At 33.0% G+C, this 19,301-nt stretch overlaps 1 protein-coding gene across 4 annotated transcripts in view; it reads left to right on the forward strand.

Moving 5' to 3' along the window:
• The window catches only part of ROBO2 (roundabout guidance receptor 2), a 166,044-nt gene that overhangs the window by 29,223 nt on the left and 117,520 nt on the right, over positions 1 to 19,301 (forward strand). For 2 of the 4 annotated variants that reach the window (XM_007450291.1, XM_007450292.1), the window contains exons 4-5: positions 7,208 to 7,335; positions 11,841 to 11,852. In XM_007450291.1, the coding sequence (XP_007450353.1) occupies positions 7,208 to 7,335; positions 11,841 to 11,852 (140 nt within the window). The remainder of the gene's footprint in view (positions 1 to 7,207; positions 7,336 to 11,840; positions 11,853 to 19,301) is intronic. The other 2 variants (XM_007450294.1, XM_007450293.1) reach the window with 1 other exon arrangement.

The raw sequence follows: 19,301 nt of genomic DNA on the forward strand, positions 1-19,301 counted from the left end.
CTTAGCTTTTTAGTTGGAAAACTCCTTGCTCTCTCAGCTGTGCTAAAGAGAGACTAGAAGAGGGGTTTTCCATTGATGGGTCAAGCTTACAAGGGTAAAGCCACCTGTGATTGGGATGAAGATAACGAGGATAGCATTTACGGGAAGCCAAAAGAGGATAAAATATTGTTTGGTTAATTAAGACAGAGTCAAGAATGCCATCATATTTCAAGTTTCATTTTGGCTTTCCGTATAAGCTTCCAGAATAGAACAGCAAGTTCTCTCTGGGGACCACTTTTCTCTTACTATTTCCCTATAAGTCTAATCTCCCAAGATTTTTGCTCCCAATGAATGTTATGTTAATTTTAATTTTAAAATGATATCTGTTCTTCATACTGCTCTTAAGTGCCCTGCAGGTTTTAGTTGATTGGTGTGTCTCTAATTATCAGTGAACGATTCCATGAGATTAATAAGTGATTTTTTTAATCTTAAAAATTCTTCTGTTGAAAACAAAGCAATACTTTGTAACATCTTCATGTAAAAGCTCCATAGTTAAATTTTCACTGAATTTGGAACTACGGAATGCCTGTTATTGCAGACATTCCTTACTTTTCTGAAAGAATCTAAAAGGTGTAAGGTGATCTTCAGCTATTTTTGATTGAGTGCAAGTATTTTGAAAACTGAAAACAAACTTTTCAAGTCTCCCTAAAAGGAAAGAAACATTTACTTGTGTAGATATTAAATATTTCCTGGTCCAATTCATAGTTTTTACGATTGGCCAACTTAATGATTAATAAAGCAGATACATAATAAAATTTTAAGTGCTAATTCAAAACACTCATTCTAGAATTGGAGCCAGACATCGTATAATAAGAAGTAGTAGGTAATTTCAAAACTAAAAATGCTGAGAAAATAAATTTCCTTCCACAAAAAACAAAGGTGCTTTTGAGATGAGAACGGTCTTTCAGGAAGTTTTATTAGTGTAGAGACCTCACACAAGTCAAACAAGGCAATGAGATACAGGGACTTAAACTGAACATGGTAAAATTCCAGTTTGTAATAGAAAATGTAGTGTATTTTCTTTCATCTTTTCTCCTCTCAAATTCTATAATTTGGGAGATTTGGAGGGGGTGGTCCCTAAGTTATCTTAGTTATATTCATAAAAGCCAAAAAATCATGAGAAGTTCCTACCCTAGAAGCTTAAGGTACATTGGGGATTGCAAAGTATGAGAAATGTATTAAATGTGGTTATGTTATAAAACTTGGCCAGTTTTCAAAAATCTTGTTTGGTATTTTCAAAGTAAATTTACATTTATAGGAACTCTTCCCCTTAGCTGTGAGAGGTTTCTTTAGCAGGAAGAAATAAAATAGATTATCTCATTTAAATTTGGAAGAGATTTTAGGATATAGTATTCTGTTTCTTAAAATATCAGTAATATTTTCTCTTTTGACACACTTTTAAGATTATTTAAGATCACATACAAACAGAACCTTGCATACAAACTGTTGTTTTAAGTACTAAAAGAAATGTATTTTGTTTTGTTTATTATTTAGCTGAACAGATGGTAACGGTTTGACACAATTTAGTTCCCTTTTTCTCTCTCTCTTTTTTTTCTTTTTTCCTTTGGGAAAAAAACAACACAAAAACCAGAGCTTCTTTTCCCACTTTGTCACAGCTGGTTACCAATCAATCTCAATTCACGGTACAGTGATGATAGCACATGTTGTCCGGGGGCCAAATCTGATTGGGTTGCATTTTTCAGCAGTGTTTCATATCAGAAAAAAAAAAAAAAAAGGTATCTTTATAGTGGGGACTGTCAGCACATGATTGTACAACTGTCATTAATCAAACCTGGCAACAATGACTGCATTTATACAAGTCTGAGACTGGCAGATTTCACAATCAAAATCACCCAATTTCTGTTAGGGTTTCTTCACCAGTAATGTTTTTTCATCTGTTTCTTTTTTTTCTTATTTTTAATTAAAGTCAGACAATACCTCCTACATGTTGATCACACATAATATCATACCATGTTGGAAAACCAGTTGTTTTATACCAAAGTGTGCTCTAGTTACTAAAAATTTGTTCTCCACTATGTAAAGAAGCCTAAGAGCAAATCAGGGAAAATTTTAGGTACATTAGATTGTTTAATAAAACAATAAGTTTAAAGTATATACATATATTAGGAAACGCATTTATGACCCTCCTAGGATTACAGCTGGTTTTAGAGTAATACTGAGAAAAATATTGATAAAAGGTAGTTTCTGGAGTTTATGAGACTCTGAACATAGAGTCTGATGCAGAAATACACACCTGCTCAAAGCACGTGCACACAGAGCAATAAACACACATATAAAATGGAAAAGGTGTGTTGCTCTGTGTTAGAAAAATAAATGGACACCGAGGCACAGGACATCGACTTCAGTCTCTCAATAACTCGAGACAACAATCTCAGAATCGTCTTCTATAACATGGTGTTTGGAAATAGGCATTTTCTCTAATTTATTGTTGTGAAGTTTATATGAATCTCAGTTGTAAACTGTAAAGATCTCTTTAAATATAAGGAACTATTATTTATAATTAGTTATATTACTCAGTCAATATTTGCTTTCTAGGGAAAAATGAATGTTTCCCCAATTATCCAATCTAGTAGTGTAAAGCATCAATGAGATGACTATTAAGCATGTACGAATTTATCCAGAAAGGAATACAAGAAATAAGGCCACAATTATTGGACCTGTGGAAATATTTGACATCTAATTTCTTGTGAAATATGTACTTTTAGGAAGCAAGTTATTGTCTCAGAGACATCATGACCTGTAGAGAAATCAGAGACTGGTAGTAGATACTCATGACAGTTTTTCTCCTGACTATAATTGTCTCAATGTGTGTGGCCTTGGGAAAGGAACTTTGTCATATTTTGCCTCAGCTTGCCTAAATGTGAAACTAGCAATGAGCCAAATATCTAATTCTTTCTGGGTTTTGAAGTTATTTAGATGTAATTTCTTTAAAACCAACCCTCAAATATCTTAAGTTTTTTCAGGTAAGAGCTAATTTGATCATAATTATAGGTTTATCATTTCTCTGATCTGAGTTGTATCTTATTGTGAAAATCGACAAAGGTACCATGACATGCTTCAGTCTCTTGGGTTGTGGGTACTGTCAGGCTTCAGGCTAGAGACTGGCACAGTGGTTCAGTCATGTTGGAAGGGACCACTCTGTCTCCAGTTGTACAGTTCTGTTAGACACATGTAGGCAGTGTGATGAAGGAGAAAAAACTGTGTACTTTGGAAGAAGACAGACCTTGATTTGAAAATACAAATTTCTATGTGAAAGTGTCAAAACTTTAAATATCATTTATTCCAATAATTTTAAAACATTAGTGAGCCAAAACACAACATGCACATGGATACACACACAACAGTTGCTCTCATGCAGATTTTAGTCCGCAAATGAGCAAACTGCAATTATGATTTTATAGTATCCGGTGTAAATTTCTGTAGTCAGACCACAAGGCCTGAATTCTAATAACAACTCTGCCACTAAAAGCTTAATTGACATGTTGACCATTTATTCATTGAATCCATTAAGGAAAAATTTGTGGGAGTAGTTGCCATTTTGGTAGTATATCCCCTGTTTACTTTCTCTTTATAGATTCATACATCACAATTTTTAAAAATTGAAACTTTATGCTTTCTTTTGGTAGAAAGTTGTAACCTCTGTAATATAATTGATGAAGAATTTGCCAGGAGCGCTAGTTTTTAATATGGTCTAAACTTTTGCTACCAATGAATTCCCAGACTCTGAATAGCAAAGTATTATTTTTCTAATCTTAAAATTAGAACATTAGACTAGACTCAATATTTTTTCATTTTTTCCCTATGTCTTAGAATTTATAATCTGTTGGTTTTGTGGAATAACCAATTTCCATGTATTTTCTTATAATTGCATTATTAAATAACCTTTTCCCCCCCTCTTATCCTAAAGGTATTTTATTTAAGCTTCAAGTGTTCTCCTTTAATATTGATATTTGGGTATTTTCTGAGTATTTCCATGTTCACTGATTCATATTCTTCATAGTTTTCTAGAGTTAAATTATATTTTTTTGCAGTTATTGTTTTTACACGTGAAGAGTTCAAGTTCATGTATGTCACCTTTTCAATTTTTATGTCTCTAATTCCTTTCTTGATAAATAGGGGGTAAAATTGAACATAATATTCCACTATGCCATATTTTATAAAAGTGTAAAAATAAACTATATAGTTTCAGGTTGAAGTTTATATGTCTAAAATTTCTAATTTTTAAAATAGGAGACATAATAACTTTACTCCTTACCTACCAGAATTGTTATGAGAATACATTAAAAAGTATATTTAAGAACACTGTGCAAATGCATTTTTTGTCATTATTTTATTTTAATAACACATGTGATTAGAAACCACCCTAGTTGCCGGAATAATGAGTTGATATTCTCAAAAGCATTGAACAAAGCACAAAGCTTTACTTTGTTCTCCTGTAGTCTTCACATTGTTTTAGATATTCTTCTAGAATTATTTCATTTATTTTTGTGCAAAGAGAGAGGGTTTTTTCATGTTACTAACTTACACAGGGAAATTTACAGTGATAATACGTAAATCAGAAGTCTAGATTGCTAGTCAGGATTTGCTAACTTCTTTATTTTAGCTCTATCTCCATAGTAGCATTTATGTATTAAATATTGTGAGTCTTAACATTTACAGTATTTTGTTTCATTTAACCTACATTTCATAACTAACTGCTGATATATAAAGCTAATAACACTACTTTGTTTCTTGATATAATAGAGTTCTATATTTCATATTAGTTTACCTTTCAGTTCTGCATACAATTGTTTTACTAATAACGATGCTATGAAAGAACTATAGAAGAATTTTAAGAATTTTTGCATGGTTCATCACTCATTCCGTAAGCATTCATTGAGCATATCCAAGATCTCAGGTGCTGTTTGGTAGGGTTCAGAGTATATAGTTTGGAACAAGAGAGAATCAATTATTGTTCTCATGGAGCATACATGCTCTTGGAAACTAGGAAGACAATAAACAAGCAAACAAAAATTTGATAGAGGTGTGTGCTGCGAAAAAGATAAAAAGTACTAAAACTAACAGAAAATATAAAAACAAAGAATAAAAACAAGTAAAAGTAATTTTAAAATGTAACTGGTGGGGCTTCCCTGGTGGCGCAGTGGTTGAGAGTCCGCCTGCCGATGCAGGGGACACGGGTTCGTGCCCTGGTCTGGGAGGATCCCACATGCTGCGGAGCGGCTGGGCCTGTGAGCCATGGCTGCTAAGCCTGCACATCCGGAGCCTGTGCTCCGCAACGGGAGAGGACACAACAGTGAGAGGCCCGCGTACCGCAAAAAAAAAAAAAAAAAAAAAATGTAACTGGTGGGTAAAGGGCTAGTTTACATTGTTTGGGCAAGAAGATATCTTTGAGGGAATATTTGGGTTATCTTGAAAGTCAAGAATGATCAGCAACAGCAATGAAAACTGTAGAGGAAGGGCATCCCCTGAAGTTACAAGAGAAGTACAAAGACACAGTGGTAATTAGGTTGTTATGTTGAGCAAGGGAAGAAGGGCCATGTTGTTAGGAGAGAGTGAACAAGAAGTTGGAGAGATTATTTAAAAATCTCAAAGATCAGAGTCTGTGCTCTTAACCACTTGGTTATGCTACTGGATGTTAAAAGCTCTGTGTTGGGGTTTTGGATATAGCAGTGAGTGAAGCAGACAGGATCTCTGCCTTTATCAAAATAGACAAATCAAAATGTGAGCAAGTGCCGAATGATTGGTGTAGCAATGTTTTTTTTGTTTGCTTTGGGGGGGTCGGTTTTGGGGTTTTGTTTGTTTGTTTTGTTTTGTTGTGTTCTGAGGAGAGAAGAACCATAGTTTTCTAGTGTGGTAATGGATGGCTTCAAACAAGAGTAGTGGAAGATAAGGCTTCCCTCATGACTTAGGACATTATAAATCAGCAGACGTTTAACCCAAAACATGCAGACAGAAAAGTAATCACCATAACTGGAGGATGGAGGAGCAAGGATAGTTGAGTTTAGTTGGCATGCTTGGTTCATAGACACTTGATTTCTGTCTTGCAGAGTTCTGTAAAACAGAACTTTTATTAGGTCCATGTCTCAGCTCATAATAATGTTAAGCTGTGTTATTCTTTTATAACTAGCTAGAAGTAGAAGAAATCTGATTATAATAATCTTCAGTGCAAGCCTAAAAGCAATAGGAAGTTACAGCTAGCTGTAAGCAGACAGAACCAATTAAAGTAATATTTTGGAAATATAGCTTTAAATGTGTGGTATGTATGAGGAGGACAGTCAGTGTGATCAGCCAGAAGCTATTGCAAAAATGTGTGTGTGAAATAACAAAGACCATCAGTGAAAATCAAGAAGAAAAATCAGATATGAAAACAATGTAAAGATAATTTCTTCATCAATTTGTATAATTTCTTAGACTCTAATAAGAGCATATTCTTATGCAAGCTCTTAAAAAATTCATGTCAAAATTTTAGAACTTTTTTCTGAACTAGTATGTTAGTGTACTTGTTAAAAAATAGAAGTGTGGCGATAAATGTTTGTGAAAGAGCCGAGGACGTGCATTTCCAGAAATCACTCCAAGGCATGTTGATGTTTTAAAAGTTAATATTGCTACTTTAAAAAAAGGATTACCCCTTCTTAATTCTTTTAGCCAGTGTCTGTTTTGTCAATTTGCCAACAAATAAGAGCACTTTCTCCTTTAATATATTTCAGCTCTATTATATTCAAGGTACCTAAAAAATAAATCATATATTTGAATGCAGTGTAACTTACAAAATATAACTCACCAAGAAACTGAACTATACACTGTTTTCTTACTATCTAAGAGCTACCAAAAAAAGTCAAAGTGTTAATAATACCTTTGATAGTTTTGATGCAGCCAGAGTTGTATACGTATCTAAATTATCGGTAATTGATAATCAAGCAGCTAGAGATAAGATACAAAATTAATGATCTTATTAGCAGTAGCTTTAATCTAAGCAATTGCACTTTATGGCCGAACGTTGTATGTGTGTGTGTGTGTGTGTGTGTGTGTGTGTGTGTGTGTGTGTGTTATTTTAGGTAAAATACAGTATAAAAGAGAAAAATGAATACTTAGTGTTATCTAAATATAATCAATGTTATTTAATAAAACCAATTCATATTCTACACAGGTATGACATCAAAGATGATTACACACTGAGAATTAAAAAGGCCATGAGTACAGATGAAGGCACATATATGTGTATTGCTGAGAATCGGGTTGGAAAAGTGGAAGCCTCTGCCACCCTCACAGTCCGAGGTAAGAGACTTAAGATGTGAAATACAATTGAACCAGCAGACTAATATTTGGTTAAATTGGTAAGTGAACTCAACAATCAAAATAATAGCTTATGCTGTTTTACTATTACATTAAAATGCCTAGATTTTGTGTCCTCTCTATTTTTTAGTTGAAATAAAATTACTTTCAAATTTGGGTTTGAAGGGATGATCATTTGAAGTGATTAATTTTTATTTAATAAATAATAGCTAATGTCGTTTAAAAGTAAATCTTAAAAATAGGAAAGGTTTACATGAATCTTTTATGTTTCCATTGTTTTGAAATATTTACTGCTTTTAGATGTCACTAATTTCAAAGATACTTGGTTTTCTGTTTACTAGATTGTCACTTTATACTAGTAGACTTTTTTTGAAATTCTTTTTTATTTCAGCATTCAAAAAGCAATCTGAAAAAGCTAACACTGCTTCCAAAGGTGAAAAATGGACACAAAGGAGCTCCCATGTTGAGAAAATCTGATTTAGAAAGTGATTTGTGAAGTTCATTCACCTTAAGAAATTGAAATAGTCAGTGCCGCTCCTGTAATAACTTTCACTTTCTGGGTATCATGCACTTTCTCAGTCATGGAATAATTTTCGTTTATAGACTCCCTGCAATTGCTTATAAGTGAAAGAAAGCATTACTTAACCCTACAGTGAGCTAGAATGAATTAACTACCTTCCTGGTGGTGCATGTTGATCCACATGAGTAAATTATATAGCCCAAGGTACCAAGTAGTACCAAGTACACAGCTACACTTACTCTCGCCAAATAGATATTACCCATGGCATTGTTTACACTCACAGAACTTCAGAGATAGGCAAGTACATCCATTGCTCTTTCAGCCTTTCTTCCAGTACCTTAACTAATGCCTCCTCCTCCCATCCCTCATGATAAGGAAGTTGGCTGCATGTTTATATCCATGTCTCACTTGCATCTCACCCTGTTTAGTCAGACCTCTTAGCCTTGTGCAGCTTTGCTCACAGAAGTTTTCATAAGATTAGGAGAAAGGCTTGGAGGAATTTGGATTGGCAAGAAGTGTGTCAGGGATTCTCAGACTGGTCCTCCAGCTGGTAAGAAAAATGATTTTTGCCAGATGTATGATTTGGGCAGCATATCATTAAAAAAATCCTTCCTCCAGGTAAATATTAGGAGACATTTACTCTGGATACCTAGAAAAAAAACTGGTGAGTTCCAGACTTCTCAATCACTTCATTCCTATTCCGCTTAATCCATTTTTCTCCCATCCAGATATTCTAGTGTGGACTTAGATATAAAATAAACTTAGACAAAATGAGCAAGCTAGTTGCTTAAAAAGTTTTTCATTCCTCATTAGTTAACAGATCACAAAAAGCTATGATGATACACCAATTGAATATATATACTGATAATATATGATCAAAATCTGATTCGTAAACCACTTTAGTATAGTTAACCTACCTTTTCCAGTAGGTGGTTTTATATTTATGTATATTTGTTTGCTTTTATCTAGTCAGTCCTTTGCAAAAGCAATTCACTTGACCATAATTCACCCAAGGTTTGTTTGTTTGTTTTTTCTAAAGTAAGTGGAAAAAGAAAATAAACAACTAAGCAAGAAATGTTCCCATCAAAAAAATATTTGCTGACTAAACAAATGGTGAGAAAATGTGAGGAGTTGTTTGTTTGTAGAAGCAGCAGGGTTCCTTTTATACTTGAATGCTTGGATGAATGAGATTTGAAGTGGTCTGTTTGCTTTAAGATCTTTCCCAGCTAATTGTTTTCATAATTTGTTGAAAGTTTCAGGTTTACCATTTCATTTAACAAAGCATGCTACTCCTGGATGGATGTTTGAAGCTAATTTACAAAACTAATAGGAAGAGTTGTTTGTTTTCAATAGGATTCTTTTTTTTTTAAATCAGCAAACCTTAATGGTCTCTCCCCTAATCTGTGTCCTGTAAATGGATTAGAGTGTTTAGTCTGTGTAGTATGCATTTCATCTAAGACTGAAACCTCAAAAACAGGGTTAAAGAATTAAAATCTCCATAATATAATAGAATGTGGAGTAAAAATTGTTTAAAAATACTTTTTACCATTAGGAAAAGTGGTTGGGATTTCTCATACTAAGAGGTTAACGGAAAAAAAAAAATTATCTACGGCTTATTTTTTTTACACTCATTTTTCTATGCACATAAATGAAATGTTCAGCCCTTTTCTGGACTGTTTTATTAGAACAGGGTCAACTGACCCAAGAGGCCACATCCATTTTCATCCATTTAATGCAGGGACACAGTTTAGTTTAATTTGCTGATTTTGAAAACATCCACCTGCTGGGTATTTTTTCAGGATGAAATGTTGCTATGTTACAACGACAAGTTTTATTGTGATGTTTCTGCTAAAATTTTATCATGATATTCACTTTAGCCAGTTTGAGAAAAGAAAAAGAAGTTTTATAATCACAATCTGAAACAGACTTACTCAATTGTTTTCCACTTCAGAAATATGGTGAAAATAGACTATAAAATTAAACTTAAGAGCAAGTAGCTCCCTTTGCTGACTTGACAAACATAAAATTAGAAAGAAATATTGCTAGACAATAATAAGCCTCCTAGCATTTATATTCTAATCAAATATTTCATGATCTAATAGAACTTTTTTAAAGTGGCTCCAAAATGAGTGAACACAAACTGAATATTCGTAAACATATTTTTCCCCATTTTTCAGTTGCTTAAATTGGCTTTGCATAAATCAAGGCTTCATTGGGAAAACTATCTTGGTTCTAGAGCAATAAAGCTTTAAGTTTTTTGGAATTTTCCTAGACTAAGAAATATATTTTATTTCTTTAAAACATGATTTCTCACCATGTTTTTTTCTTTTTCTCTCTTTACAATCATAGACTCAAAATGCCTTTTTATTTCTGAAGGAAACATTATGTTTCAGATTCAGCTGGAGGTGGCACATGAAAAATGCAAATTCAAAAGTGAAACACAAAGTACTTTTACTACTAGACATTGGCAAAATCAAGAGAAATCTCATCAGTTAGAATAAGGCACAACTTCATTACGTTAGTCTGTTGTTTTGTTCTTAGTTGTTATTTTTGTGCCCCCCCAAAAAAAGAAATTGTGCATAGTTCAACTTACTTTCTCCCTCTTGCTATAGTAAACCCACTATAGACTGTAGGACACACTAGAGTTTCACTAAGCCAGAATTTTCATTCAGCTGCTATGATTGCTTTAGCCTTCTTTGAGTTGTATTACCCCCCCCTTTAATTGTGAATAATATTCTAAGACCATGAATCTCATAGAGAAGAAACTCCAATATAGTTTCAAAGATTGCACAGAACTAGAACTGTGATGTATTTGTTGAGTGAATGAAGGTCTACAAATATGGTTTCAGTGGCTATATCTATCTCACCATGCCAACAAGTCATCAAGACAAAACTACTCATAAGTTCGAGAGTTACATTGTGTTCACACTGGAGCTTTACCCACTGGGGTATGGATGAAACACTTGTTTGCTGAATAAATTTATATTTTGAAATGTAAGATTTAATAAAAGTTCAAATGCTACTGAATCTATTTCTTCTTCATTTGAAAATGGGACCATATGTTTTATATTTGTCCATTGCTTTTATACAAAGTGGTTTACTATCTAAATTGATTTGGCATTATTCTTTTTAAAGAAAGTATTATTAAGCCCATGTGTGTCTCTTACAGTTTCTGTGCATTAAAAAAGGGGGCAGTCTATGACAACTGATTTTAGTGATTGAAAGTTATAGAATAATAAAAAAAATAATAATTTGTTGAAGCAACAGTTTGAAAGCCATTCTCAGTATGGACAAGAATCTATTTATCAGTCATTGTTTCCTGCCCTCTGCCAAAAAAAGAAAAGGGCTTAACAGTAGTTAGAGAGCTACTCAGTTGAAATCTCTAAGGATGTTCCAACCTATTTGTTATATTTCCATCTACCCTGTCCACGGATGAAAAGTGATGTGATCTTAACTTATTACTGGCTGAAACGCAGCACCAGGGGCTTTTCTGTAGTCTTTGTAATGGTTCTGACTAACCATGCTTAAAATCCAATTGCTATTTAAATCAGACAGCAAGGCCTTCTTTTATTGACATGACATTTGCTAGCCTGTGACTTGAATAGTTATATTCATCAGGTTCTTAACTTTGGGGTAACACAAGGCTGTTTAACTCTAAAAAGATCTTTGAAATAATAACTATAGTAAATGATGATGACAATAAGACCTTATGTAAAGTATCTCTCAAATTGCTTAGAGTTAATCTCGGTGTGCAAAGTAATTATTTTCTTAGAGTTCTATTTATAATTACGTTCAGTTTTTATCAAGCTAGGACATCCTGTTCATACTTGAATAATGAGACTAGAAATCACCCTACTGTCCATACTTAAATGTAACATTACACATCATGCATTCTGATAATTTTCTTTTCTTTCTTTTTTTTTAATTTCTTTTTTATGTTCTCACCACACCATTGTAATGTCTACAGCTCGCCCTGTTGGTAAGTAGCCATCCTTCTATCCATTTCGCATGGCTTTGTACAATGCATCATAGCTCGTGCATAGTAGGATATGACTGAATGAAATACATTTGTTCACCCCTGTTAAAATATTACTTGAGGGACTGTCTGCTGTAAAAGTTGCTCCTAACTTTTTCATCACTTTACTAAACCATTTTGTAGTAGCTTTTTGTTACTTAGCAATTAATAGGTGACAATTTTCTTGTAAAAGAATATATGAATGATGAATATTATAAACTTCTAACTTTTCTTGAGAAAAATACAATACTTCCTTTTTCTTGCGTGTATAAAATATTCAATTATTAGTTATGTTTGATATTCATTAATATAAAAGATTATGAACTAAATTAAGAAGTTCTATTATTTTATGCACTTTTATTTTAAGCTGCTTTAGAGTCTCCACTCTGTAAGGGTATTTTTTACTGCTGCATACTTATTATCTGCATGCCTACTTAAAATTTAGTAGAATGCTTCAAGTTACTGTAAGTTGATGCTTACACTAAGAGGAAAAGGGAGGGATGAGCCGTGTTCTTTGGCATGAAAAGTTTGAATATATCTTTTTCTTCATTTGGCTTTGCAAAACTGAAGTTAACAGCTTGCGCTTGCAGTAATTTAAGTGGTAATTATTTGTAAACAAAAATAAAATATTTTCAAATGTATTGATAAACTTTATGCATCTCTTTTAAAGTTTTGCTTAACCTACCAAGAAATGTGTTTGAATAAAAGAAATCTTGGTAATTGTGTTATAAGTAAATAAATAGATATATGCATAAATGGATGGGTGGGTGAATGAATAAATTAATTTAGTACATTGCTTCTTTAATATACCAAGAGATACTTTAATAAGTTATTCAATTTGACACAGCTTTATAAATGGTCCACCTAACTTCAAAAGCTTTCTTATTATACTGGCTTGACATTGTTGACATTTGATGTATAGCCATCCAGGCTCATAACATTTTTCCCCCGTTGGTTGAAACATTCACAAACATTATTGTTATGTAATGTACTCTTATATGGATAGCAAATACAATAAATAGAACTTTGGCTTCCCAATCTGAATTTCTGCTCTGCCATTTCTGAGCCATAATTCCTTTGTCAGTTATTCAACATCCCTAATCCCCAATCACTTCCTCTATAAAATGGAGAGAAAAGGCCTGACGTATCAAAACTGCTATAGGAATGAACTGAGTTCAAAATTGATCATATATGTGAAAAAGTTTTGTATGCCAACATTTGTTAACACATTCCTAGTTTCTGAGACATACATTATTTCACATTTCAATATTTTTGAAGTATGCTTATGGCTTATGATTAATTTGAACATAAACTGCAGGCATTTTTTCTTAAAACACAATTATTAAATTGATCATGCTTTTTACAGTTGATGCTGTTAGAAAATTAAAGAATATACTATAGTTTAAAATTTTTTGCATTTGTAAGAATTCATATTAATAATAAATTTACATATCTATGGTATGACATCTAAAATTAAGAAGTAAATGGGAAAGAATAAGATAATAACTTTGTAAATTAACAGGAAAAATCACATTTAAATTATAGATCTTTATATATAGAAGCCTTATGCCGATAAACCACGACCACTTGACTTGTATTATTTCACAAGCTCCCGGAATATAGAACAATATGTTAATAATTTCCAATATATTAAAACTCATGAATAAAAAAATACCTTGTTTAGAAAATGTGATATGCACAGAGTATTGAGATATATTTGTCGCCTACAAGGCATTTCAAAAGTTATTTCTGTTTTTTATTCTTTTTTGAAATGATTTCTTAAATTCCCTTTGGACTGGAACTAAAGAATAGTTTCTTGACACATTGTACTTTATTCTGGGAAAGTCTGTCATTTCATAAATCTTTCTTAAAATGCCTTATGACAGTGCTCAAAAATATGAAGAACTATACTTTAAACTTGACAACTACTATTAATTGGGGAAACTGAATGTTTGATATGCTCTTATTGGATCACCAAAGAAGAGACTGATAATGTGGAAATTAGCCTGCTTTTTCTTTGCATCAACTTTTTACATCAATTTTAATTCAGCAAGTATAGATATGCCAACTTTTATTGTAAGATGAGAAGCTACAAATTAAGTAAGATCATGAATTAAATATTCAAATAATAGAAAACTACATTAATATTTGTTACTAGACTAAAAGTTTTTTAACTTTGAAGCTCTTAGCAATAACATAACCAGTATTCTACAAAGTAGAAACCACAGAAGGGGGAGAAAATCCATCTTTTGATTCTAGTATAAATTATGTGAAGAACTATGTACCAACTATGTAAAATTTAGAGACGTTCAAGGGGTAGTTCCTGTCTGAAGCTTTTAAAAGAAAATTAGAAATATATCCACATTCTGGAATACTAACAGATTCAGAAACCAATCACTACATTACATACCAGATGAAACTTGATTGTCTGTGTGGAAAGCCAATTTAGAAATCATTTTAAACCTCCAAACTGGATGACTCTTATAAGCTGCATTTGAGTCAAAGAATTGGAAACTCTATGCAATTTACAGTTGGAATAAACACCTTCTTGCCTGTACTTTTGAGAGTGTAAGAAAACTCTTGATTTTGAGGATCATCAGTGTGGGAAGCCCTACTGAACGCAAACAATCTCATACTTGCCAATGGAGCAAAGTAGTCTCCAGATTTCACTTCCTCATCTGCAATGTCATCAACACCTCAGAAAGAGTCCTGGAATCTAACTTCCCTAGTTGCTTTTTACCACAAAATCTAGACAAATGCCACTTTGATCGTTAAAAATCCACCAACCCTTCTTGTGGTTTTGACTTTTTACTGTTCCAAAGGCATTCTTTATATGAGAGCAAAAGTACATCCTAGGACAGAGTTAAGTCTGAATGCTGAAATATTCATTTGTTTGTTTGGAAAATTCTGTTGATGAGGGAACTGACAGAAGAAAAGGGTCTAAATAGAGATAAATATCTTGCTTCCTATACCCATCTGTCTTATTTTCTATTGGAAGTCTTTCCCAAGCTTAAAAATAAAAAAGAACATCTATTTTGGAGATGGGCAACACATTTTTTCCTAGCAGCAACTCAAAACATAATGAATAATTTGGAAAAGGACTGTCAAACCTACCAGCTGCCTTGCTTGTGAAGCTGAGGCCTGCTCCATTTTGTGTCGTGTATACCATATGCTAGATGGTGATTGCCTCCAGTATGGAAACTAAAAACTGAGTATATCAGGTGAAACTCATTTAAAATATCAAAAACAAATTGACAATACACAACTTTATGGAAACTTCCAATTATTTCCTAATTTAGTAAATCAAAAGTATGTTTCTTTTTATAGAATATAATTGACCACAAGAGTGTATAAGTATTGAGAAATATATATGTTTTTGGCAAAATTCCCATCTTTTATTATTATTATTATTTTAAAGAAGCAGCCACTATTCTAAACAGAAATCTATAGGGACATATTTTTTCAATTTTTTAACTGTTGAAACACAAAATTAACATATCTTCATTTTAGAAAGTTCTCTTTTGAGTTGAAGTGGAGTTTGTTTTATAACATGCTCTGAAGCATTTTACTGAGGCCACCAAAAGATCCAATAAAAAGTGAGTGAAAAAATTCACTCAGGAAAAAATAGAAATCAGATAATGCTTTAAAAATAATGCAACTGGTATTTTCAACACCCCTACCCTTCACCCCACCTTGAAATTTGGAAAATTTAATGTGCTGGATATAATTCAACTTAATACTGGAAATATTACAGTTTTTAAAAAATCAGAAACTAGGTGGATATTATATACGAATCCTTTCATGTTGAGATCCACTTTTGTGCAAAAGGCATCCTGAGTGTATCTTGGAAGGAAACCTCTTGGAAGGAGACCTATACTTTTATTCTCTTCAACCTTTCTTCTTTGGGCAAGGTGTTACCCGATGACTTGAGGTGATCATCTCTCTCCTAGGAGCCCTTGATGTTTCCTACACCTGGTGCTGATTAGCTACTTTATGCAATGTCCCATTTAATTTTTATTAAGCATCACGTTTTTCATTGCTCCATATGTTTTGATTAAATTGTAGGTTAAAAAATGCATTGTATTTTGTCTTGTATATTCTAACAGAGTTCCCATAACATGAAACATTTTAAATATCTTTAGCTCATACTAATTTTTCAAGTGAAAAACAAGTAGTGGTTACTTCTCATGCTTGGCTGGTTTTAGTCACTGACTTAATTCTTTTGGAAGCACCTTGTGTGTTTGACAATGTCTGTTCAATGCCTCTGATTTGAAGGGTAGGTATAAAATTATTGAGTCACACTTTCTTTTCTCAGACTTTGGTGAAAATGTTTTGTTGTTTTTGTATTGAATGGTACTGTAGGGAAGTACAAGGTTTACAGAATATTTTTATCCTCATCTGGGATACCCTTTTATGAATACAAATATGAATATCAATGTATTCCCTTCTTCCATAACTTTGCTGGATTATACCTTAGGCCTGATCACCCTGTGTCTAATGTTCCTAGGACATCACAACCCCTAGAATCTGCAGATTCATCCTTTAATTTACTCTATTTCAAAATCGTTTCTTCTGTTTTATCTCTGAATACTTTTTCTTTCTCACTTCTTTTTCTCAAATACATCAGTTATACTGGCTTTCCTTTGTCTCAGTTCCATATTTGTTAACTTCTCTATAATAATTTTGAAGTCATCATTCTTTCACATTGTATTATTTCTTAATGCCTATTTATCACCTTCCTAACTTTTTCAATTGCAGTTATCATTTTTTCTTATTTCTAAAATATATTTCTTTAATTTACTTTAACTTTTAGTCCATTTCCTTGATAAGCCTTGAACAAAGTATTCTTCACTTGTGTTTTAATGCCTTTACCCCTTTTTGAGATTTTTTTTGTTTGTTTCTTTTTTAAAGAGAGGCCCTGTTGTACATAATTCTATTTAGACTATGGACAACTATTTATTCTAAAATATTTCTGTGTTCCCTTGGGTTATTTTTGGATGATATAAATGCCTTATCTCCCTTTGATTAATTGCTTATGTTCTTTTCTGTCATTAATTAGTAAGTAATTAGTTAATATACAGTTTGCTTTATTTTATTTTATGTAGATCCTGTTTTAGTCCCTATTTGATTATTAATCATCTAGTTAACTGCTGAAGACTAGGGTTTACATGTTTGGAGAAGAGAAAGTGAAAAGTATCAGGGTCATTCAGTAACCTCTTCTTGAACTCTTACCTGGAATATTTTTTCAAAAAACATGTTATTTTCTCCTTGGTAAGCTAGTGATTCTAGTAATACACAGCAAAACACTTTATGTTACAAACTCTCTGTATTCCATAGGAAACACTCTTCATCTTCCTTCATACTCCCTGCTTCGTAATGAAGATGGTTTTTAGGTATTCTAGTTTTCTACTGCTGCATAACAAGTTACCACAAATTGAATGACTTAAACAGCAGCCGGTTTTTAGGCCGCAGTTCTGTAGATCAGAAGTCCAACCAGACTCAACTCTGTCCTCTTTTTAGCATCTCACAGGCTAAATCAAGATGTTGATCAGGCTGAGCGCTTCTCTGGAGACTCTCCAGAAGAATCTACTTCAGAATTCATGCAGGTTGTTGGCAGTATTGAGTTCTTTGAGGATGTATGATTGAAGTCCCCATTTCCTTGTTGGCTGCCAGCCAGAAGTTACTCACAATTCACTTGCTAACCTTTGCGCATGGCTGCCACAGCCTTCAAAGTCAGCAATGATCTCTTGAACCCTTCAGGTGCTTTGCTCTGTATCTCTCTCACTTCCCAGTCTGCTATCAGCTAGAGAAAATTCCCTGATTGAAAGGTCTTATGTGATCGGGTTAGGCCCCTAAACTAATCTTAAGGTCCCTAAGACCTATCTTAAGGTCAACTGATTAGTTACCTTAATTACATCTGCAGAATCCCTTTTGTCACATAACATAACATAACCATGGGAGTAACTCCACGAAGGGAAGGTCATGGGGGCCCCCTTAAATTTTCGCCATCCATAGTAGGCTTGGCTTTTTCTTTCCTTCAATACCTTCTCTCCAGACTTCTTAATTTTAGTTGGTTATCTGCAAAGTCATGTCTCATATTTCCCAAGTCTCCTTCTTGACTCTAGATCTCCTTTCTTTCTATCAAAGGATCATGGACTGGGCTCTCACAGTATTGACAGAAAATTTTTGTGAAATTGGCATTGATAGAGGATTGTGGATGGGGCTAGCTGTTGCTCACCTTGCATCCTCATTTTCCTCCAGATTTGACCTTGTTTGGCAAGGGTACTTCACAATTTGTGGTTTGAGGCAATGGTAGTTTTTCCATATTATTCATTTATTTTGTTATGCTCGATAGAGGAAGGTGGAGCAATAAGCCTTTACTCCATTACTCATTAATTTTGGGATCTATCCAAATGAAAATAAAATAAACACTAAATTTGTTAACTTAGTAGTTAAAGGTACTATAAATATCAAATATCACAATAATGTAAATATTCTGGCTAGAAACAGTATTATGAGATTAGTATTAAGAGATTTCACTGGCTATTGCCAGAAAGAAATCGCATCAATATTTTAGTCACACCTTCTTAGAAAGTAAAAATTTTCATTTTTATAAGTTATAATAATTTGTTGACAGAAAGATATCATCATATCTATTTACATATGTGTATACTGTAAAATATATATCATGATGTGCATTACACCTAAATATTATATGCATGACATTTGAATTACTGCACTACTTATTTAAACATATTAAATGTCACTCAAGGGAATAGTACATAATTAGATTCATTAAAATATATAAACTACCAAATTAAATTAAATTTTGAGTTAAAATATGTCTGAAAGCTTTTTTAAATCTCTTATGGCAAACATGGCTTCCCAGATTCACTGAGGCTATTATTTTCATCTCCCCTCAAAACTATTAGCTCTTTGTCAGTAAATACATTATTGTATTTATCTTTCTGCTGCCTCTAGGTCTAGCATAACATTTACATTTGGGAGGGGCACGCCAAATGTTGGTGCAGTTAATTGATACACACATATGCATACATAGGTAATACTTGCCTAGAAAATGTTTATGCAAGCAGTTTTAAACAGTGCTATAAAAAGATTAAACAACATTAATGGTAACAGGCCAATCATATAGTCCCCATTCTGCTAGTAGGAGATAAAATACAACAAAAAAGAAGGCACTAATGAGTTAGGATGGTGCCTTACTAAGCATGTAATTAATGTTATTAAGAAACATTGCAGTTGCATATTAAAATTCCGTTAACCAAGCAGCCCTTCAGCTTCAGTACATTTGTTCCTTGCTTGCAAGTTTCCCCCCTTTTTTTTTCTGATTGGCATCTTCATGCAGTCTTTTTCTAAAAAAATGAGATAATGGGATGTGATCAACCTTTGTGG

Source organism: Lipotes vexillifer, unplaced genomic scaffold (genome assembly GCF_000442215.2).
Source record: "Lipotes vexillifer unplaced genomic scaffold, Lipotes_vexillifer_v1.1 scaffold1931, whole genome shotgun sequence".
Taxonomy (NCBI): Eukaryota; Metazoa; Chordata; class Mammalia; order Artiodactyla; family Lipotidae; genus Lipotes; species Lipotes vexillifer.